General features: G+C 36.5%; 1 protein-coding gene across 14 annotated transcripts in view; it reads right to left on the minus strand.

Moving 5' to 3' along the window:
• LOC110463560 (CLIP-associating protein 1-like) overlaps positions 1-23,751 on the minus strand; it is a 143,213-nt gene that overhangs the window by 32,860 nt on the left and 86,602 nt on the right. For 9 of the 14 annotated variants that reach the window (XM_021518229.1, XM_021518234.1, XM_021518232.1 and 6 more), the window contains 13 exons: positions 22,842-22,934; positions 22,157-22,302; positions 21,521-21,656; positions 20,573-20,643; positions 20,145-20,282; positions 19,520-19,723; positions 19,173-19,231; positions 15,889-16,164; positions 3,813-3,902; positions 1,906-2,070; positions 1,535-1,594; positions 1,056-1,120; positions 691-714 (listed from right to left, as the gene is read on the minus strand). In XM_021518229.1, coding sequence (XP_021373904.1) covers positions 691-714; positions 1,056-1,120; positions 1,535-1,594; positions 1,906-2,070; positions 3,813-3,902; positions 15,889-16,164; positions 19,173-19,231; positions 19,520-19,723; positions 20,145-20,282; positions 20,573-20,643; positions 21,521-21,656; positions 22,157-22,302; positions 22,842-22,934 — 1,527 coding nt within the window. Of the gene's footprint in view, positions 1-690; positions 715-1,055; positions 1,121-1,534; positions 1,595-1,905; positions 2,071-3,812; positions 3,903-15,888; positions 16,165-16,813; positions 16,853-19,172; positions 19,232-19,519; positions 19,724-20,144; positions 20,283-20,572; positions 20,644-21,520; positions 21,657-22,156; positions 22,303-22,841; positions 22,935-23,751 lie in introns of all 14 variants that reach the window. The other 5 variants (XM_021518235.1, XM_021518228.1, XM_021518236.1 and 2 more) reach the window with 4 other exon arrangements.

Raw genomic sequence — 23,751 nt, forward strand, 5'->3', positions numbered from 1 at the left:
CAAAATGCATTGCACTGCAAAAAAATCATTATAAAATCTTTCACTTTTACCAATTACAAAGTCTAAACATTCTTATTATTATTCCTCTGCAAGTCTAAAATGAAATGGTCATTGTAAACCTCAGGGTATAAGTGAAGAATATGCCACCCGACTTACTCATATTTCCTTTCTTTTAAGAGTTCAATTTTAACTTGTAACCCCCATCTATGCAGAATTCATTGATTAAAATACCCATGTCAGAATGACAATGATTAAAATTTGTAAGTAAAATAATTTGCATCTTTAATGAAAGCAAAATCATGGAAATAAAAATTGGTGATTTATAATGAACAAAGAATTTAAAAAAAAAGAAGGTATAACCATCAATAAAAGAATATAAAACATAACAAAAACTTGCAAAAATTATCAAAAGGTGATCGCTCTTTATCAGCAGTATATGACAACAAGCAACGGAATTATATGACCACATAAAAATCAACATTACAACATCCAATTATATTTTTTCTATGATGAATTTTCCAATGAACATTTGTGAATCTTATAATTTAAAAAAAATATTTTAATGCACCATTTGTTTTAACTTCATGGTCAAGCTGATGAAAGCAAAATTGATTTCTGAACAAGTAAAGACATGAAATGAACCAATTGGACAACATAATGCATGCAACCCTGGTATAACACAAATCTCACCTTTGGGTGCTCTCCCCTTGGCGACTTAGAAAACAAGACAACAGTTTCGTCCAATCAAAATTTTCTCCGTCATATCAATTTTTTTTGGAATTCAGAATGTTACTTTTAAAAATACGATTTCATCCCTATATTGTAAGAGCATGACTTCATTTAAATATCTGTGGAGATCGTTTTATTTAAAAAATAGTTATAAACAATGGTGTAAACTTAATTACATCACTTCCAGATCTCACACGTGCACTTCTATGGTTTAAAAACATTCTGAGTTGACTTGTGATGTGTGCCAAAGACAACAGAACTTGTGTGTCTGTGTTTGTGTTCACACACTCCTCCGTGTGTTTGTGCGTGTGTTATGGAAATCTTACCAGGGCGTCGGCCATGGCGTCCTCCAGCTCTGCTCCTGGGCGAAGCAACCTCTGGGCCATCACATCTGTTACATCAAATCAAATCGTGAAATGTCTTCTTCATGTCATGTTTATGATTTTGAGATTTTATTGTTTTAACCCTTTCACCCCTATGTAACTTTAGTAGACTCTACCATGCATTGATCTGGATGAGTCCATTTTGGTCTACAGTGGTGAAAGAGTTAATGCATTACCTCAAGATTTATTCCTTATTTGTTGATGCTATGTTGTATTCATTTTCCTTCTATTTCACTTTGACTATTCGATTCAATTAAAAAATAAATTCCTATCCATGTAATTACCAGATATTTAAAAAAAAAATCTTTTTTAGGAAATCATTTTCATAACTTAAGTATCTATTTTTTTACATCTATATTCTTAACATATCATCTGATAAGATGACCAAATATGGACATAACGTAATTTTAGTCTGTACTTACTGCCTCCTTTGCCAGCTTTAGTTGTAGACAACTTACTGCCGCTAAGCCTCCTCTCACGACCTGTAATACATGAACAGTCTTTATTACTTCTTCAATGGACATCACCCACAGGGTGAAATAATTAAGTTAAGTACACAAATTTGAATAATGAAACAGTCAGTATTGGTCTTGGCCAGCTCCATCCAGCTGCATAATCTTCAAGACGGCAGAATAAACTTGTGTAACTGACCAAACTGTTCTCTTTTAAAATAGCCCTTTCATGTTTTAACATTGGACATCTAAAATATTTTCTGGAACACATAACACCTGAAAAACTACCTACCCAGGGCCAATCATTAATGAACAGCTGGACTTCACAATATTAATATTACCTGGCTGTAAGTTCATGCGGGTGGGGCTTCCCTCTCGACTTGCCCCTTGACTCCGGACCATCGCGGACCTTCGTGGACGCCCAGGGGTCATGGTGGACTCTGCCCGGCCCGTTGTATGTGTGAGGTAACTCAGACGGGACGAGGGGGATCCAGAACGACTGTTGGCTGAAACACAAAACGGATGTCAGTATAGATAGTGGTACACAAGTATACAACTAGGTAGACTGTACTAGCTCCTGATATTGTGACATTAGGTACCTTGAACAAAAATTATTACATGTTTAATAATTACGTAGCTAGTATGCATTAAGATAATAATAAATGTATTGGCTGAATGGTCTGTGAAATTTAATATGAATGAGTATGTTCTGATGTCTCAACTATGAAAACTAATCTTTACCTTTGGTCATAGCATATATGAAATTCTCACCAAAAGGTAGAGGAAAATAGGAAAGTTCAACTCTTTGTCCAATATACTGATAGCAGAAAAGATTTTCTCATCAACAAATCAAACATATTCTCTTTTTTTTTAATACCTGTGTAAGTACATTTCATTACTTCACACAATGATCATGACTGTGGCTTGCTTGCATAACAACACACCACTTATCACAATGGAATTTGTACAACTTTCAAGGCGATTTACATGGCACATGTCAGCTGACACTGCTTTCTGTGACTTTAATCACTCAAATATCACGGATAGAAATGCAAAGGCTTTAGTACCGACCTAGAACACTTCCATTCAAGTTAACTCTATTCAGTATTCTTCACTCATAAAGTATCTGTTTTAACACAAACTTAATTTCTTCCTGATTTAATACAACATTATTACAATTACTTGATTTGGAGGCATTATTTTGACTTCTTCTTCAATGAAAAGATATATAAAATGGAATTTAAACAAGACAGCAGTAAATTTGCATCAGGGGTTGATTCTTCAGGTTATCATTCACTGTAAAATAAACATTTATGAATGTGAAATCAGAAGACATTAATGTCTAAATCTAGCTATAGTTCTACATTGGCTAGTTCAGTAGGGAACATCAAGTCTTCACAACAGGTATTGGTAGCATGCAGTAACTAGCAACTAATACAGGTTCCACATAGTTGATAGCAACACACAACAGAGTTGTTCCTACTTTCACTTTACACACATAAGACATTACACATATTCTACTTTCACTTTAGGTATACATCACATAGGAATTAAAAAGTGTTTTAGAGAAATTATACCACAGGAGGTGTAACAGATATCATGCACATTGTTTCAAAGTGAACAACAGACATGCTAGGAACAATAATTTGGAAATAGAAATCAAGTACGGTAGTACAAGGTTTGATCACTGGGAGGGGTATGGAGGGAAATCACATTCTAGAGGTGCGTAGTGGGTGTGAGTGGACATCAGGCATGCTGTGATGTAAACATCCACTGTGATTGTAGTGCTGGTTTACAGAAGTGGAGTGCCTCACTGTGTGTGAGGTTCATTGTGACGGTGGTAGTGGTTTTTTACACAGGAGTGAAAATAGTGAAACAGTTACAAGTATTAGATATCAACCATTCGGGCATCAAATTTTCTTCTACTCATCACTCTGGTTACTCATTCAATAGGCGAAAAGCCTTCCGTAATATCTACTATTCATATTCACTGTAAGTACAACTTTTCTTCTTTATTAATTAAATCTATGACATTGTTCCACATAGAACCCGGTTTATGTAGACACATGTCACACCATGCATCATAAAAAGTTGAGATATTCAACACACTTCAAATACAACATCAAATAGGTCTGCATTCATTGGCATGCGGAAAGAGTGTTTCAGATTCTAAACACCAAAAGTCTTGTCAAGCTTCTGGGGCAAGGTCCCCGCCCCCAGGGGACAGAGTCCTGGGGGGGATACTTACGTTGAGATTGCGAGGAGGTTGTAGTTCGTCCGCGGGTTCTGCTTCGTTCGGGAGGAGATAACACACTCGAAGCGGAGCTTTTCTGTCGTGCTGTAATAAGATCAAGCATTGCCAGAAATGACGTAACAGATAAGGGCAGTGATGCTACGGACTACGGCAAGCACGGCTCTCTGTCGGGGGGACGGAGCTACTACAGTAGGTTACACAAGGAAGGCATGATCATGACATGATTTACAAAGTCAAATGAAACTGTTCTGTCATCATTATATAAATTTCCGTAAAATTACTTCAAATTTTTTAAAGTATATTTGAAGTAATCAAATAATTTAGATCAAACCACACCAAATATTACTTTTTTTTTTACAAATCAACAAAAAAAGCAAGTTTCAATCTTAGTAATATAATGGTAAACAATGGTACCTAACTTTCACTTTCAACCCCAATACTTTATAATATTTGTTATCTGTTCTACCATTCATTAAATCTGTCCTTCCAGCAATCTACAAGACTGCTACATTCGTAATTTGACATATTTAGTTTTTTACAAATGCTTTTTTCACTCTCTTGAAAACCGTCAGAAATTGACTTGAATAACAAAATATTGATTAATACCCCTTCTCCTCCATACAGTTGTTAAAGTCAGACTTCTATTTCCAGAATATCATTACCAGACTCAAAACCTATGCTAGTGAAAACCAGAAATACCAAATTCAGTGAACCAGGCATGAACATCATGTTAAGCTTATTGTTGTTGGCCTCCAGCTGATATTTCATATTTACACCATCAACCTAGTGTTAAACCATTACTTCAATAAATAACTATACAACTGTTAATTATCAGTATACCCTGTACATTCAATGTGCAGATTATTCATTATACAATGTATTAATATACATTACTGTCTATAGATTATGTATTAAATTAGGGCCGAATACCATCATGTTAAAATTAACTATAACCATGGCCACTTTTTATGTAGTACTTGTTTCAGTCATCATTTTCCCATATGCACTCCTTAATTAACACATCTTGTGTATCTGGAAACAAAATACAAAGCTATAAACTTAAGAAAATTCCAGGAGGTCGAATATGGAACCAATCCACTGTGGTTCCCTCACTTTACTAATGTTGATGAATACCTTGCCAAGGGAAGTAATTCTGTGTCAAAAAACTTTTTATAGTGTGTTCTATATACAACGGATAATTATCGAAGCTCTTCTATGAAGAAGAAGACTTGTCCACAATTATAACCTTTGAATCAGTACCCTTTACCTATACATACCACCATCCTGTAGTGACTGCCCTATCTAGAGATATCAAATCATTAACTACCCCAGCAATCACTACTTCCTATTACCATACTTGGTACAAATGCCATAGACTAATTACCATAATCGTAATTGTTATTTTCCTCTAAATTCATTATTTCCTCCTCCGTATCCCAGCCTTCGTCTTCCTCGTGATCGCTATAATTGTCATTCTCATCGCCCCTCCCAGGAATTTCCATCACGTATGGAAATATCGCAAAGTGAACGTGGCGATCCTTGTTTACCATCGTGTGGTTATCAAAGAACTTTTTGCCTGAACGCAACAGACCATTCATGGTCATCCTGAAATCTATCGGTGGAATCCGCCACCAAACCTTCCAGTATATACACAAAGTATGGAGGCTTTAACACGCCAACCATAACACGTGTGTCCAGCCCAGTTCTCAAATCAGTACGCTGCTACATCTTCACAATCCAATTTTCTGATACGATATTGTATCAAGCATGGATTCCCATATGCAGGCATGTCTGTTTGTTTTTAAAATAATCCAAGAAAACAGAGGTCCGGTATGACAGAAAATTATCAGTGTACCAGAGTTCAACAGAATACTACCGGGTATAAACAATCACATGTGTTGTAATATCAGACCATTTGATTGGATTATTTGGCTAAGCAGCATGGCATCAGTAATACTGGTATAACTGATAATTGGTATATCCCATGTTGTCAACAGTATGTATGCAGTGCTATATTCCACTGAAACCTGGAGACTGCTTCACAGGTACCACTGACAATAAATCCCAACAGCAGATATAAGTAGAGTGTATAGGGCCCCACTCCAACATTCCTAGTGATCAGTACTCAGCTCCTGAACACACCACACATTCAGGCAGTGTTGGGTGGCCTCCCTTTATAGCTGTGTATTCCTTACAAATCATTCATGTCTGTAGTATAACCACCAGTTGGACATAACACTGACCACACTTAATCCTTGGTCCTGGCTCTATGGACTGTTTTGACACATGAACTGTCTATAATGAATCAGTAAACCACAATTGGTCTCCTAGCTGTCTCAACACTACCCCTACAATCCTTGCTACTTCTTAGCCATTACAGTCTATAATAAGTGCATAATCCCTGCATGTGTGAGCTGCGTTAGACTCAGATAATCCGGGAGCACCGTAGAGTTATAATCTGTGAACCTTTGTTGTGATGGGGTGAACAACCAACATCGGACAGATTACCGGACGACCTAAGCCATCCCGGTCACAGCTTGTTCAGTTGAAGCTTTTCTCAATGGGACACAACACCGGTTACACTAACTTTGTCTGTTGATTTTCGAGCACATAAGGTCTTCGGTAATTACCCAGCGTGAGAAACGGCTTGAATGGTCTGCCAATATTGTGACAATTTCTTAATACTACTCAAACTTCTCAAATATGGGTACTTTATTGTTCGTTCTCTACTCGGCACTAATCGGTGTCAATAGCTGCTAAATCAATTTTTTCATTGATATACTCAAACTTCAAGTACATGTACTGAAACCAAGTAGATTGAATTTTGTATACACAGCATTACCAGTTATAAGACTTCGTTAAAAGTCTTTCTCCAAGTCCTATGTGGCCGTTCGACAAGGTCATTCACCAACCTGAATATTTTTTAATATATATATAAAAAAAAAGGAACTTTGTGAAACCATTGAAAGACATTGAACAATCATCACAGAATGAGAGAGTTTCCTTTTTGAAATATATCTCAAAATGACATATCTTTTGCAGGTAGTTCACAAATGATTATGAACTACATGATGAAGAATTCCTTCAATATCCCATCACTGTGTACATGTATGTTAGTCCATCACGGTCAAATTGCCCAAGAAAGGTCATTAAAGTCACAGAAAATCCGAAGATATTGGAGAAAACTTCCAGGTAGGATTTCCACATGTAGAGATTTACATAGGCCACTGGACCTTGAGGTTGTTTATATCCTCCAGTGATGTCTGAGGGTTGTCCAGTCCTCGGGAACAATAGGAGGCTAGGGAACTACACACACTTCCTGGTGTTATAACAAACATGTACAGCACAGGTAGCACATGGTCAGATGGTCAAGTCTATCCTCAGTTGACCGCCCTGTCAGAACAATATACAGGTGATGACTCAAGCTGACCAGCAGCGACGATAAATCTGTCAGGTTTACGAGCACTCCGACACCAGAAAAGGCGACATTCTATCTACCTGCATCAGGTATATATTAATTACACCTAGTCTAGGTGTTTGTTCTAATGCACTAGTCGGTATGTATTCAACCTGCTATAAACTACCGGCCAGTCAACTCTCACTGCAGGTACATCTTACTCCATCCACACACTGGCTAGGACCACTGGAAACACCTGGACTCGCCTTCACTCCTCCAGTCGGCTACTTTAGTAGTGGTCAGTTAGTCAGGCCACTTCAGTGGTCAGTTAGCCTAAGTCCCATTGCAGAGTACTGTATACAATGTCTGGAGTCAATGCGTGACTAACACTTGATCAGTATCTTTAGTTGTTCACAGGATAATCATTCCGGTCAATTGACCAATGGTCAAGACATGTTACAATTTAAATGGATCACAGTGGAGACCTGTCAGCGGTTCGTTATGCTGGTTAATCGCGACACAGGTGTGACAAACACTGGATTCCTCTATTAGAGTAAATTTTTTGGGTTCCTTTTAGACTAATTGTGTTAATATGCTACCATTGTAACATTGTTAGCTCAGAGAGTACAGACACAGTATTTCAGTGTGTGTAGGTGTAGCAGGCGAGGTCCATCGGAGATCAGCGCTAGTCCCCGTTACGGGACTACAGTAGTAAAAGTCTAGTGATGTGTATGTACACTGTGTAATTCTCGTGTAAATACTTCGTGGATATTTACATTGAACAACACTATCAAAGACCTGGAGGTTAGAAGTGTCCATCCCGTTACTACCACATGTTATCGTCGATAAAACTCTCAGTTATCACAAAGTTATCAAAAAGGATTCCCACGCATTGTCCATTCACAATACCTGTGGTCATATCGCGGGTCAGTCTGTCCCGAGTGATGTCACGGTTATCATATTACACAACCAGATACGATCACATGGTCGATCACATGGTCGGTGTAATTGTGGATTGAGATTTTAGCAGTAACACACACACACACATCAGAACAGAAAAAGATCCCCAGCAATCTCGGTTCAGGTTCCTCAGACCCCCTCGAGTCATCTGTTTACAAACAGAATTGATCACTCTGCCAAATATGGTAGTCAGAAGTTCATTTTCATCAACATCCTCCTCTAATTAAAACACTGCGAGTCCAGTGATTGGGAAAATTGTAGTTCAAATATTAGTATCAGTTACGTGGACTGGCTCATAGGTCAAAGGTCAACCTGTCTTACTACATCAAACATTGGAGAAGCCGGTGAAATCCTCCTGGAATCCTTACACAAACAGACTCCACAAATTCTTCCTGCTCTGTTTACAATGCATAACAGACAAGTGACATCAGAGGTCAAGGGTCATCTCCAGGTAGTCCTCGAGTGTAACAGTGTACCTACCCGACTGACTGTATGCCTCTACGGGAGTTTGACAGAAGAAAACTGTTTCTCTCGGGTACACTGTATATAATATCCATATACAAAGCGGTCCAATCATTTTCACCTCTGCACCAAGCCGATCAAATGTTGCCCTATATATTGTCAATAATAAGTCCCGAAAACTTTTACAGGCACATATAATTACACCCTCAATTGGTCACACCCGATCTCCGACCATCAGTCACGGTCCAGTCAGAAAACCATATCCTTGAAATCCTCTTAGCGCTGATACGGCAAGTTATGGTCAAAGCATTACCAAGGATGTCAATAAAATTACTGTTATACTTCCAACAAAATACCTTTATCAGTGATTTTAGACACGCAACTACGGTCAATATCCTTGTGCTTTTGAAGTTTTCCATTAGGCAACCAGTTTTAATTTTACCGTGAAATTGATCAATACACCATACATGGTTTTTTTTCAAAGCATTGTCATCTAGTGCCAGAGTTTATGGATTTTGCACATTCCTAAAATTATATCGTTGACAAGAACTTTTTGAATTTTTTTTTTTGTTCAAAATGAACGGAAGAACATCTACCGTAAATCCATTTGCTGAGATCGGCCAGTGTACAATATGATTCGGGATTACTACAGCAAGTATATAAGTTGTGAATATTCAATAAATAACATGTGGACGACCCTTGTTCCGTCCTCGGGTATTAGACGAAAATATTTTGTTAACAATATAAGTAAATCCGCCCGGATTTCTAGTACAAGTCAGATTTCATAATGTGTTCCATTCATCGGCTCTAGCTAAACTGCCTGGCCTTGCAGGTGCCTGTTGCATTGTCCCAGCTTTATTAAACCACCTGGACATATCCACTTAAGTTTCTCTATCATTAGGATAAGCAATCCGTAAAACCGATCACCTACGTCTTTGACTTTAATGGTTATTCAAAAGTACACAATGTATGGTTTGGACAAAGCTGACCACGACAATAGGAAATCATATCACTGCCAATGGCTCTTAGGAATAACATAACAGGTCAATGTGAAAAGAAGGTTGTTCTAACAATGATTTTTAAAGGACTCTTCCTCGCAAGTACGAACTACCGAGATGAACCTCCCTCCCAACTCTACGCCATTTCTTATCGTCCCCCGTTGTAAGCTACCATTCACTCTAAAGCATTATATATGTGATTTACATGATTCAGCTAATTTAGGCGTCGTTAAGTAACTTTAGCGGGCTGTATCATGGTCCAGCTATCTCTCTAATGACCGTCATTTACACCTGATTTTCACCTGTACCTCTCGAAAGCTTTCATTAAGGTGTAGCCTGTCTGTAGGGAGGCTCAGAGGTCAGGACCCAGACGGGTAGGTACCTAACCTATCGTAACACTTGTTGTTGGACGAGTGGTTTAACGGTTATCCAGTAGATGACAATCGTAACACTTACAAATACGAGGTTTTAATACCTGTAGAGTGTTGTGGCGGGGCTTTATACAAACTACCCGTGGGTAGACATACAGATTCTGTCTACTCACAAATACCAAGACGTCTGATATAATGTCATTTTCCACCTCGTTTACCACCAACTCATTTCAAGGTTCCATTTCACTTTCCCTCTATATATCGACAAACTTCTTTACAATGCCAGCATTTTGATAAGACAAATAGTGGCCGTATAAAAGAAATTTGTAATATTTGAATAACCTGACTTAAACACTTTTAACTACGGTGATGGTTTCGGAATATCTTCTAAGGGCAATCACAGAGGAACATCTACGTACTGATTTACCGACAGACTTTACATAATAAACAACTCTAATGAACTATTTAGCAGAGTATTGCAGCAATGGTCTAAACTTACTGACAAAATTCAGTAATATTCTAGTTGTTTTGGTGACTAGCTAGACTGCATATCACAAACCAAAAACTATTTCATGACAAAATACAAAGATTCACACTGTCATCCAGCCTGTAACCACCTGTAACCAACTTAAACCAACATTTTTAACTGTCTTTTGTTATTTTTTTTAAATATTTAACTCCAGCAATTACGTATTTGCACAAGCAAATTGCGTAAAAATATTCAAATACTGCAATCTTGTGCACACTATATTAGCTATCAAAGTTTACTCTTTGTTATTTCAGTAATATGTATTTTGAACTTGTTAAATGCAATAATTGATCTTTGAGAAACAGGTGCATTGGCTGAGTAAGTTATTACATCGAATGTAATGACAAAGCTAGCACACGTCAGGACGTATTTGCCTTTAACGCTCAATAATAAATGTCATAGTTAAGGAAACAGGCTGACTCATATGTACTTCAACGCCCTAACATGTAACAGTTGCAAACAAGATCCAAATCTCACAGAGTACTAACAACTTCAAATCAACATTTTCTGATACGTTCGTTCTTTAATCTTACATCTGCTTCTAATCTATTAACAGCAAAACAAACAACAAAACTTTTAATTTCGTCAGCCCTAAAATTCAATAAAAAAAAATATTGATTACGTTTTTTTATATATAAAATGAATGAGCTGAGTTGTAAGTAAACATTCTAATGGGGAAAAGGTATGGGATAGTGTTACAATGCATTTCATTGTTTCAGTAACCCACGTCCCCTAAACAAATCACTGGTTAAGGCACCGAAAGAAATTCAGTAGCTTGGCTGGCTAACATCTACCTGGGCTTTTAAGCCATATGACTAGGTAAATGTAGATTTTGAATTAAAATCTGAGATAAACATCTTGCTGGATTTTATTATCAGTGTTTTACTTAGAGAAGTAACTGTTTATCCAACATTAATCTCTTGTTCTTTTTACCAATTTGTAAACATAAATCTACGCTCCTTTTAACCACGGTGTATTACGGAGAAATTCTGCCTAATCCTAACTTTATATCCCCTTCTCTGTTGTGGGGGGTCTGTGTACAGGACATTCGACCACTGGCCTTCAGCCAATATTATTTCCAATGAAAAGAAAATCTACTAATAAATACTTTGAACCATTTAAATCAATCGCCTGTCCATATCTATATGATCCGAGTGATTAAAGAGGGCTTTCCTCCCCAATAAACTTATCTCCGTTCCCGTCCCGTCCCATTGACATCACTCGCTGTATAGGACAGAAGTAAACCCCTTTAAACCAAATATTGCTTTTAATTTTTTGAGCGATTTTCAACATAACTGATGCCTAAGTGATCCAACCCGTGAATGTCGAGTGTTGAAATACCTTGATCAGAAGGCAGTTGACCGTCAAGGATGACCAGGTGATAGTTACCTGTCAGGGTATTTTCCACACTGACCAATCAATTACAACTTTACAGTTGGACCTTACATAAACCACATTTCAAGTTCCCATACACTCAAGTGTTTTATAATATGAATGGAACTTTGATAATGTTAAATTCTTTGTAATCCGCACATCTACCTGAAACCACACTGTAAACAGAATCTGTGTCATCTGAAAATACTTTCATTTACAACAATTACTTGTAAATTTTACAATTCACTAACAAAACTTTCACAAGTGAAATAAACAATTATTGATACCCGTCCACCCGTTAATGAACTGATTACAATTAGAGTGTAAATATTTGATACGCACTTGACAGACAGGCCGTATACAAATGTTAAATATTGACCCAGTAAAAAGCTACTAATCCGCTGAACCTGTGACAGGGTTCAGTTATTGATATTAAACATACGTACATCTGGTAGGTATTATGTGGCTTTAATGTAACATCTACCTCCTACAATAGAGTTGCCAATCAATTTTAAACCAACACCATTTAAAGGACCAGGTAAACTGCTGGCTAGGTTCGGTACCTTTATAACTAGACAGCAGTTTTCCAGGTCCTGAACCTGTCCTAATAAACGCCCCCATACCCCGTCATTGCCCGAGGGAAATGACCTTTCTAGGACTACACATGTTTTTGAATACAGAAGCTGTCTTTAGAGCGCTGACGAGATGGGTTGATTATGGCCCTGACAAGAACAGAAGCTTAGTGTTGAGTTTTGCTTGAGATATTACTGTTGACACTACCTACATATAGATACATATCATTAATTCAAGGCAAACACTTTTTTCCTTTCTTAATCTTCTGTTGTGCTTACTTCATCTAACAAAATTTGAATTGGAACATGTGGTTTTACGAGGAATCTGAGTTGATAAACAAGAAAACTTCAGACCACTCCTTATAAGAGATGTATCAATCTTATCAACAACATTTCCCTTCAGTAGCTTCTCCAATGTAATACTACGCTCGGTAAAAACTACAATTACTATAAATCCCAGGACAACCTTTATTTATACACTGTATCATGTTTAAATACAATGAAATCAACAGGTCTTTGGCTGTTTACGACTTGTTTTCCCCCTATATAAAAACTACAGTTATAATTGAGAAGGAGGCTAACACTGGACAGTGATAGGTGATAGGACGGTTTGTGGGGATGAAGAACCGTTTAAGTCATCTCTAGATCTCCACCACACTGGTCCATTGTATACGACCATTAATTACACCAGTTACATATATTAATGGTTCCTGTGTTACAAGCCTCCCTGTGACCCCAGTAACACTGACAAAACAAACCCATCCTAACCCCTTAAGGGTACAGTAGTCAGAAATTAAGCATTACATCTTCACAGAGGTAACGTACATGTACATGTTCGTTTGCCGTATTTCCTAGAGTTGAGTTGACAAGGATGCATGAATCATAGAGTGTCTATATTAAACATTACCATATATATACTCACTACAATGATTAATATTTAAGTAATTAGCATTATATGAATACATCTACATCAGATATAGCATGGATAATTCTGAATGGAAACATGTTATATATTGTATATAATGACACTGTATGATGGTTAATATATGTATGGAGATTTAAGAGCATCAGCTTTATTAGCATAAAACCATATCTACTGATTCATCGTGAGAGCACAGCATAGTATGTAGTACATCTAGTTGTACATTAGACATGCCAGGTGAAACACCCCCTACCACCTTACAACAGCACCTTAAAATTCTACAAACAAGCTCCTACACAGTTCTAAACTTTTACCCCAAAAATTCACACGGTATTTCACATTTAACCAATGACCAATCTACTTCCATACATTTCGTCAACCAGTACCAAGTGCACTTTGAAATTTACCTCCAGCCTAACAACCTCGTTGACAAGGCTGTACTATTCTACAGTTACTTTCCAGTGACTACAGAACTCCCAGGTTAGTAACATTTACAGTCGCTGTGTTAGATATCATAGCGTAAGTTATATTCTTTGTGTTTATCTTCATCATATTCCTGTATCAGTTCTTAAAACAGCATTCCTTGTATTTTCTTCATCATTCTATTGTTACATGACCTTCATCATTCTATCATTACCTTACCTTCATCATTCTATCATTACCTTACCTTCATCATTCTAACATTACCTTACCTTCATCATTCTATTGTAACATTACCTTCATCATTCTATCGTTACATTACCCTCATTCTATTGTTACCTTACCCTCATCATTCTATTGTTTAATTACCTTCATCATTCTATCATTACCTTACCCTCATCATTCTATCGTTAAATCACCTTCATCATTCTATTGTTAAATGACCTTAATCGTTCTATCCTTACATTACCCTCATCATTCTATCGTTAAATTACCTTCATCATTCTATCATTACCTTACCCTCATCATTCCATAGTAACATTACCCTCATCATTCCATCGTTAATTTACCTTCATCATTCTATTGTTACATTACCTTCATCATTCTATCATTACCTTACCCTCATCATTCAATCGTTAATTTACCTTCATCATTCTATTGTTAAATTACCTTCATCATTCTATCATTATCTTACCCTCATCATTCTATTGTTAAATTACCTTCATCATTCTATCATTACCTTACCCTCATCATTCTATCGTTAAATTACCTTCATCATTCTATCATTACATTACCTTCATCATTCCATTGTTACATGACCTTCATCATTCAATTGTTAAATAACCTTCATCATTCTATGGTTAAATTACCTTCATCATTCTATCATTATCTTACCCTCATCATTATATTGTTAAATTACCTTCATCATTCTATCGCTAAATTACCTTCATCATTCTATCATTACATTACCTTCATCATTCTATTGTTACATGACCTTCATCATTCAATTGTTAAATAACCTTCATCATTCTATGGTTAAATTACCTTCATCATTCTATCGTTAAATTACCTTCATCATTCTATCATTACATTACCTTCATCATTCTATAGTTACATTACCTTCATCATTCTATTGTTAAATAACCTTCATCATTCTATTGTTAAATTACCTTCATCATTCTATAGTTACATTACCTTCATCATTCTATCATTACATTACCTTCATCATTCTATAGTTACATTACCTTCATCATTCTATTGTTACCTTACCCTCATCATTCTATTGTTGAATTACCTTCATCATTCTATTGTTAAATTACCTTCATCATTCTATCGTTAAATTACCTTTATCATTATAATGTTACCTTACCCTCATCATTCTATTGTTAAATTACCCTCATCATTCTATTGTTAAATTACCCCCATCATTCTATTGTTAAATTATCTTCATCATTCTATTGTTAAATTACCTTTATCATTCTATTGTTAAATTACCTTTATCATTCTATTGTTACCTTACCCTCATCATTCTATTGTTACATTACCTTTATCATTCTATTGTTAAATTACCTTTATCATTCTATTGTTACCTTACCCTCATCATTCTATTTTTACATTACCTTCATCATTCTATTGTTACCTTACCCTCATCATTCTATTGTTACATTACCTTCATCATTCTATTGTTAAATTACCTTCATCATTCTATTGTTACATTACCCCCATCATTCTATTGTTACATTACCCCCATCATTTTATTGTTACATTACCCTCATTATTCTATTGTTACCTTACCTTCATCTTTTAAATGTTTTGTTTCCAGTTATACAACATTCCTAGTCTGATCAGATGTCCTGCTACATATGAAATTAATTCTAACTATGACCCAAGACTACATCCAGTCAACCTCTCTATCCACTACACCAATCTACAAATAAACCATCAACCAGACCTACCTTTACCGTACTGTGCACCTTACCACAGAATATAACAACCTTACCATAAGAGTGCACTGGACACTAGGTTTCAAGCATTCTACGTGTGTACAGGTTAAAACGTGGCTTACGAAGTGAACTTGTGGCACCGGCTGTCATCCGCGACAGAGCCGCAACCTGCGCCGGCGTGCGGCGCCGTGGCGTATACGTTGAGTATCCTGAACTCGTGGCTGCGATTGAATAAGGGCCTGGACTCGTGCGCCCATATGGACTCGGAGATGTCCGTCCATACGGACTCGGACTCATACGTCCATTGGCTAGGTCAACGGCACTGCTTGACCTCATGATTCTGTCCTTAGGTGTATTTGACGACCTACTGCTACTGCGTATGGGGGTGTCAAGGTCAGCTGGAACAGTATTTTGTCAGATGAAGCAGCAGACTGGAATACTAGGCGGGGTGGGGGTGTACAGAGAAGGGGCCGGCGTACAGGGAGAGGGCATACAAGGAGGGAGAAAGACGGAGGGGTGAGGAACAACAGGACTGACGGAAGGAGAAACGTGTCGAAATTACAAAACAAATAAAAAAGAAAAGTAAAACTACAAAAAACGAGGAATAGACAAAATAATAAAGACACTAACAGGTAGTGTTAGTACCTTGCTATACTGTGTATATAATATATACAGGTAAATACATTCGGTATATAGTAAACTGTTTCAACAGTAATTTTATTTTAGAAAAGATATAAAATATCATGAATAGTGGAGAATTGTTTGCTATGGCAGTTTGGATTACCTCCCTTTGACAGTTGAAACAGCTTGTAAGTAAAGAGCGGTAGATAAATGAATTGCAAACTCATTGTTATTGTAACGCAAAGCAAACAGAATCCATAAAGAAGAGAATATATAACAAAGCATCAAACTCATCAACCGCCTCAAACGTTAAGCACAGCAGCAGGCGTAGTAGAGTCCTCTACAGGGGGGTCAGTGACTACATGCAGGTCACATGATCGTCATATGACTGACTGGTCATGTGACTCAACCACCACTTTCTCTTACCTTCCACGGTTGGTTCATGTTCCCCTTCAACATCCAAGTCTGGATGTGATACGAGAAATGAAAAGGAAAAAGTGATCGTATAAAAAGGAAAAAAACATGCTTGCTAAAAAACTGGCATTCCAACGAAATCTGACATTCTGTATATATGCTTTCCACACATTTCTGCACACTCATTCAACATAAAGGCTATCTTTTGCAAATCAGCATTTTCACATTCAAAAAGAGAAGTAAAATGAATTGTGCTTCAGTTAAGTTTGGTGCAGTAATTTGGATCCGTCACCCTTGGGCCATTTTGCTGTACGCTTTTGTGTACCGTAGAACACACATCCAACAAAATCCAACCACCTTATATTCCCTCAGCCGAGGAGTTCCATCAGCCGGTGCTAGAAATGTTTCCCCGACACCACAGAAGTAGATATCATAATCTTCATCTTTAGATGAACAAACCCAAGTTAAGGAAAGCAGAGATACAAGTTTAATACTTTGTCTTCCATATGTCAAGTCGTTCCCTTTCCAGTAGTCTCTCATACAAGCAATGCGCCCTGTATATGTATATACATATAGGTTGTATATCAAGGCAGTCCGCCACCGGAACTATCACCTGGATGGTTAATAATCTATCGATAAGTCTTTATATATTCCTTTATTAACCTTTAAACCTGTATATAAATAAATCATGCAGAAATCTGGTCAGTTTGTTAAAATAGTTACGGGGTAGTACATTTCTTTTTTTAATTTATTGCACAAGAGTTTTATTTAAGGTTTATAATTTTGAATATTGTGCTACTTTAAATAGGAATATTTCATTTGTACCTTCCCACACCAACCAGTAACTGTACCCAGTACCGAATAATAGTATAACAATATACAGGTATGTTAATGATAAAAAGCATGCCGTTACGTCACTCGTGAACCAATGATAGAAGTGAACAAGTTTAATACGTGAACCAATGATAGAAGTGAACAAGTTTAATACGGTACAATTCACTCATGACCTGTATACAATATTTCTACACCCAATTTTACACGATAATTCTAAAAAAATTCTAACAAACATCACAAAATTCAAGAACCACAGAAACTTAAAGTGTGACATGTATGTTCTGTCTAATATTTCTCTACTTTATGCACCATTAGTGTCTTTTGTAACAGTCCTTGTCTTCATACAATATTTAACATCTAAAACTGCTTTTAAGTAGTAGGAAAATCAGTATATCACATGTAAGAATCTTGTATAGGGAATTCCTCTTAATTTCATGTCATTTTTCAGAGGAAAATGTGATATTAAGCAAACTGTGACATTAAGCAACATGATATTAAGTGAAATCAACTGTGATCACTGAACACTAATATCTGGTACTGGTGTGTTCTGTGTATGCATTAGTAATGCAAGTTTTAATTATGGTTAATGTTTAAACAGCACTGTTTAATGTCGGCTCGGCAAAGTCAAGTGCTTAAAAAAAATTGACTCCATAAATTTCTGTGAAAGCTGGAGATAATTTTTCACCTCATGCGAATGGTGTACGCTGCAGGCAGGCAGACTTTCTTTTTTTCAGCTAAAAAAAATGGCTCTTTCTTATATGATGCACTGTAAATCTACCTAATGTGCTGGAACCATTAACATCCACAATGTCAACTGACATCTTTAGATGAATACAAAATCATGGACAAATTATTACAGCCACAAATTAAATTGATACAATCTTTCAAAAGATTTATCTTTTATTGTCAAAGAAAAATCTTCTAAAATATGCAGGTGTTTATTGGAAATCCAACATATGGTATTAAGTAGATTTACAGCTAGCTGTCCGGAATGCTGTTAGTTTTAACATGCGGAAATTTTTTAAAGATANATGGGGAAATTTTTTAAAAAAAAAAAAAAAAAAAAAAAAAAAATCAAACAAAGAAAATAAACTAAACACAAAATTTTAACCTCAAATAAAGGAGAACAAAATATAACGCAGGGAAATTACGAACAAATGAAGGGCAGGGTCACGGGGTCAAGAGAGGGACTACATAAAGGGTCAACATAAAAACAGGTTTATACAGCAACAAAAATAGTACACAAATATCTCAGTACGTTAAGCTGAAAATTAACCATAACCAATCGCAATTACTGTGAATTAATACAAACATTATTTTATAAACTAGTATTACAAGCTTGAAATTAAAAGAATGAAGAGAAATTAAAAGACAGAAGATGTGATTTACTTAGAGCAAACAAAGACACCAACAATTAGCAAAATTAAACTTTGTGAAGATCACAGAATGAACGGAAAGAGACGGATTTGTAGATGTTGTAGATGTGCGAGTATTAGGACACCGTGGACTAGCCTGAGAAAGGCCTGCTCGTATTTACCTGCTCCTGTCTCACTGCGGGCCGAACTCACTCTGGAATGCTTTTTCTTTCCTATCCGCCTACAACAGCATACACACAAGTCTTAAGTTGATCCAGTTTTGTTAGTTTATTACAAAGTCTGATCTACTTGCTCAAGTTTGCATGTTATATCTGTGGCTAACGTCACTCTATTGAATATAAATCATGAGCGATTATCGCTTTTCTCCTCGTATCTATTTGCATTAGTGTCGGAGTAAGGGAGATTTGCCTTTACAGTTAACACTGTTCAGGAATTTATGGTTTTTCAGGTTATTTATCATAATTAAACACTATATTAAGTATCATGTTCTTTTTTTTCTATTGCTTACCCAAGTGTGCTTGAGTCAAACCCGCGGTCCTGACTGGCGGACCGCGGCCGTGACTTGATGCGCAGTCCCTCGGCACTGTTCAATGAATTATTACTTGAGGAGCCGCTGAGCTCGCCTTGTAACATCTTCTGTTTGGCTGGCTCCAGAGCATTGAGAAGGGCATCAGCTTGGTCCTTAAAATGCTCGGCAAAGCCCCAGAAAGCCCTGGTCGGGAGAGAAATAAATTTCATAAAATTTTGATTCAAAAGATTATTTTGATGCAAATCATTTAAAAGGATCATATATATGTACTTATGAAAATATCATTGCTTTCATTCCTAACTTCCGACTGGGAGCTCCAAACTTCACAATTTAACAGTTTTGATAAAATAGCTATCGCAGATATTTTAATATTGTTCAATGATCAGGACAGTCCATTATCTTTATGTTTTCTTTATTCCATTAAAGACTGGATACACAAATTACAATAATGTCTTACAGGCTCCAGGATGTGACATGTGGCAGGAGATTTAATTAACCTCTACATTAATGTCAGGGTTTACTTTCCTGGAGTTTTAAAGTGATATCTGTAGGACCCCCAATCTACACTCTATACACGTTATATGTATGGACGGGGTGTACATACTTGCGGGCGAAGGCCCTGGCGTCACTGTCAGGATCACTGATTCCCCGTTTGATGGCGTCCTGTAGGTTGGCTATATGTTTCTCCAGGACGTGCGTTGGCCAGTTGTGGAGCACCTGGTTCACGAGCTCGCAGCAAAACCTACACGACACAATACATTGTTACCTTATAGCACATATTATACATCGTACATACATATGTTTACCTAACGACGAATAAATCACAGTACTTACACAATATCGTCCTCCATTCAAAGGGGAGATAATACAAACTTTTACATTAAAAGTAAATAATTATACAAATATTTTAAGAAAACATTGAAAACCTTTAATCATTGATAAGTTGTGCTCCCTGTCAAAAATTATGGTTAACATTTTGATGGGGAATATGAGAAATCTGACAGAAACAGAGTTTTATATGCGTGTACTTACCGCCTGATGATATTTGACTTTGAGGTGAGATTACCCGTGATGATAGGTATCAGTCTATAAGAATGTGTGTACTGAAATAAAAAGTTACGAGAATTAGGATTTGGGATTATTTAGCATGACTAATTAAATGGTATTGATGAAGTATATCATCACTATCTATTCCACTTGTTAAGCTCTCTATAAAGGTTTCTATCATTACTAGGTGATGATGGAATTGTAAGGTTAGCATGAAAAACATCAGACGATTTCCCATGTTTGACAGGTCAAGGGAGGTAATCTGTCCATATACCCTTGTAGCTGTTACGGCGACTATACCTGACTACAAGTTTATACCAAATTTGACAATGTGTCTGCATGACCATACCTCTAGCGACTTCACTAAAGTTACTCCCCTTTGAACCCGTGGCACTTGTGACACAGTTGTGTTGTATTTTTTTTTTATCAAGGATCAGAAACAGAGGTAAAGAGACCTGTAATTGTGCTGTAGTAGAAATTCCTTAGGTATATTTGATATTGTATAGTATATATAGTTGAAATTTTTAAAATTATTGAATATGTCTTTATGCTGGTGTTTTCCTTTCATTATAAACTGAAAACTGATTTGTGTTATCAAAAAGGTCAGACAATAGGCATAGACAGTATTAGTCTGCTCCTAAAGGGAAGTTCATTGTTTCCTTGGGAACAATTCTCCTAGTCTTGTCTGGAGAGGCCTTATAGCTCAGGGACACCATCCTCCGGCCTCCCAGGTAACACTATAAGGGAAACAGATTCCTCGGGAATGGACCATATAAGGATACTAGTTATTGGTACTGGTAGGTATACATACATAGGTGACTGCAACAGTGGTTTTATTTCTTTTAAAAGCCAGAGAGTGAAAAACTTGGATGGCCAAAAAATACTACATTTTTTGTACTACTGTTTAGATAAAGAACTGTTTTGCCCACTTACCTGTATGATAAAACGGATACAAATAATGCCGGAGGAGGCCATAACCTTGGCACTGTTAGGTATGAGGGCGATGAGATGGGGTAGCTGTGTCTCGCAAAAGTGATCCAATCTATTGCCTAACTGTTGAGACAGATACCTACAAAATAAATTGTATCTTAGTCAGTACTATACTTCTGGCAGTAAAACTTCTTTGATTTCCTTTTTTTTGAAAATGAGAATGAATTGGTAGTCGTAAAGTCTTAAAACAACACACAGGTCACTGTATCAATGTCATCATTGAATTTTCTGTCAAAACGATTTCTCGTATTTATATGTCATCATTGAAATTCTGTCAAACAAATATGTCTTATTCAAAAATGTACAAGCAATGCATGATGATATGAATATGAACTGAATAAATTGTAGATAATTTTCAATGTATGAATATGTAAATATAAAGACAATGAAAAAAAAAAAATGTTTAAATTTTATAATTAGACAAAACATGACATTTCGTTCTGTAGATTTATTAAATACACATTTACTGTCTTGTCTCAAGTTTCGGACAAGGACATGAAAGCGAGATGCTTCCTTGATTGTTGGTATTATGTGTTTGATTTTGTGGCCAGAAACCAGGAAGTTCAGAGACAGACTTACGCCATCGTGACACAAGCCTCGCGAACAATCTGGGAGCGGAGGTCTTTGATTGCCAAGGACATGCATGGTTCTAACGTCCTCAGCTGGGTTAAGAAGTCGTCGTGTTGTGCACCACCTGCGATCATTACTCCACGAAACGTCTTCATCTGTCACACACATAACAAACAGAAAACCTTTAATCTCGTAGTAGGTAAATTTAAAATAAATATACAACATTTGATATAGCACCCTATCTAGCTAGAATAAGCCACTCTAAAGTGTTGTACAGTACATAGATTAACATATACATTAAATAATACATTAATCAATACAATTTAGAGGAACTTGCAGGAGCTGCTTTATCAGGCGCTAACTACTAGTCCTATGCCACCTGGCTAATATCTCCCTATGTGTGTATTCCAGCCTGTGTTCTGGAGATGTACTGTGTTCTGTTTGAAGTGGGACAGTGCTTCCAACAGCATCTTTAAAGTGCAACCCCACTTGAATGCTACAGCACAGATAACGTAACACCCATCCCAGACCATTTTATACTCCACCTGAGTTGTCAGAGTTGTGTGGGCAGGAGAAAACAACTTCCTCTGAATATTCTGTGTTTATGACCACTTGGGGGGGGATTGAACCCTGGCCGCCTATGTGGAAGGCCAGATTGTTAATCAGTGGATAAAGTGCTTGCGAATTGACTGACCATATCAAGGCGTTTTTCCCAGGCTGTGTTCGGGTCGGAGAGCATGTCCCGGATTTTCGTTATGTGATCATTGAGATCCCTTGAGGAAAACAACTGGAAAACAAAAGAGTTGCGTTATTCATCAACAATGTAAAACACATATATACCATAAACGGTCTAGTTTGTTTTACAAAACATCAATGGTGAAACCGGTTTTTACTAACATCAAGTGGGTCTCAATCATTTGGTCAGACATGGCCGTGTGTCGACGGTTATATAAAGTTTGGGTAAAAGATTAAGAATCCAGTATTTCAGGTCATGTTATAGTTTGAGATATTACAAAATTTTCATTAAGGTAATAGGATTGTGTCACCATTTCTCGGTAGAATTTCTTCCAATTTTGTAGTTATATTGCGTTGAAGTAAAGAAAATTTTCTGCCACAAAAAAAATATAGGTTGTCAGAATTTAAAGGATTTGAAATGAAAATTTATGTAAAAAGGAGTGAGTTTTGAAAAAAAAAATGAAAGACACAATTTTAGGCAAAATAATGTCAATAAAAATGATACTGACATAGATTAGTATTGCATTAATGTATATCAATTTAATAAATGCTGAAATTGTGTAAAATTAATTAATTATAAACGTTTAAAAATTGACATTTTATAATAAAACCATGTACATATAGTAATTGCTTGTATAGAGTTATCTTTCTTGAAAAACTTCACAGTAGTGAAATAGGTAGCTGGGTTCCTGAAGTACAGAAAAATGGACACATGTGACTCATTGATAAAAAACAACTGAATTAATGCCTGGATTGCTTTGAAATACTTTAATATTGAGAGAACACACTGTTCTGTCAATAATAAACATGCAATATTTATCAGTTTAATATTAAACATCAGAATATGCGGAAATTGTGATATTGTCTCC

The sequence above is a fragment of the Mizuhopecten yessoensis genome, unplaced genomic scaffold, assembly GCF_002113885.1.
Source record: "Mizuhopecten yessoensis strain PY_sf001 unplaced genomic scaffold, ASM211388v2 scaffold10917, whole genome shotgun sequence".
In the NCBI taxonomy this organism is placed as follows: domain Eukaryota; kingdom Metazoa; phylum Mollusca; class Bivalvia; order Pectinida; family Pectinidae; genus Mizuhopecten; species Mizuhopecten yessoensis.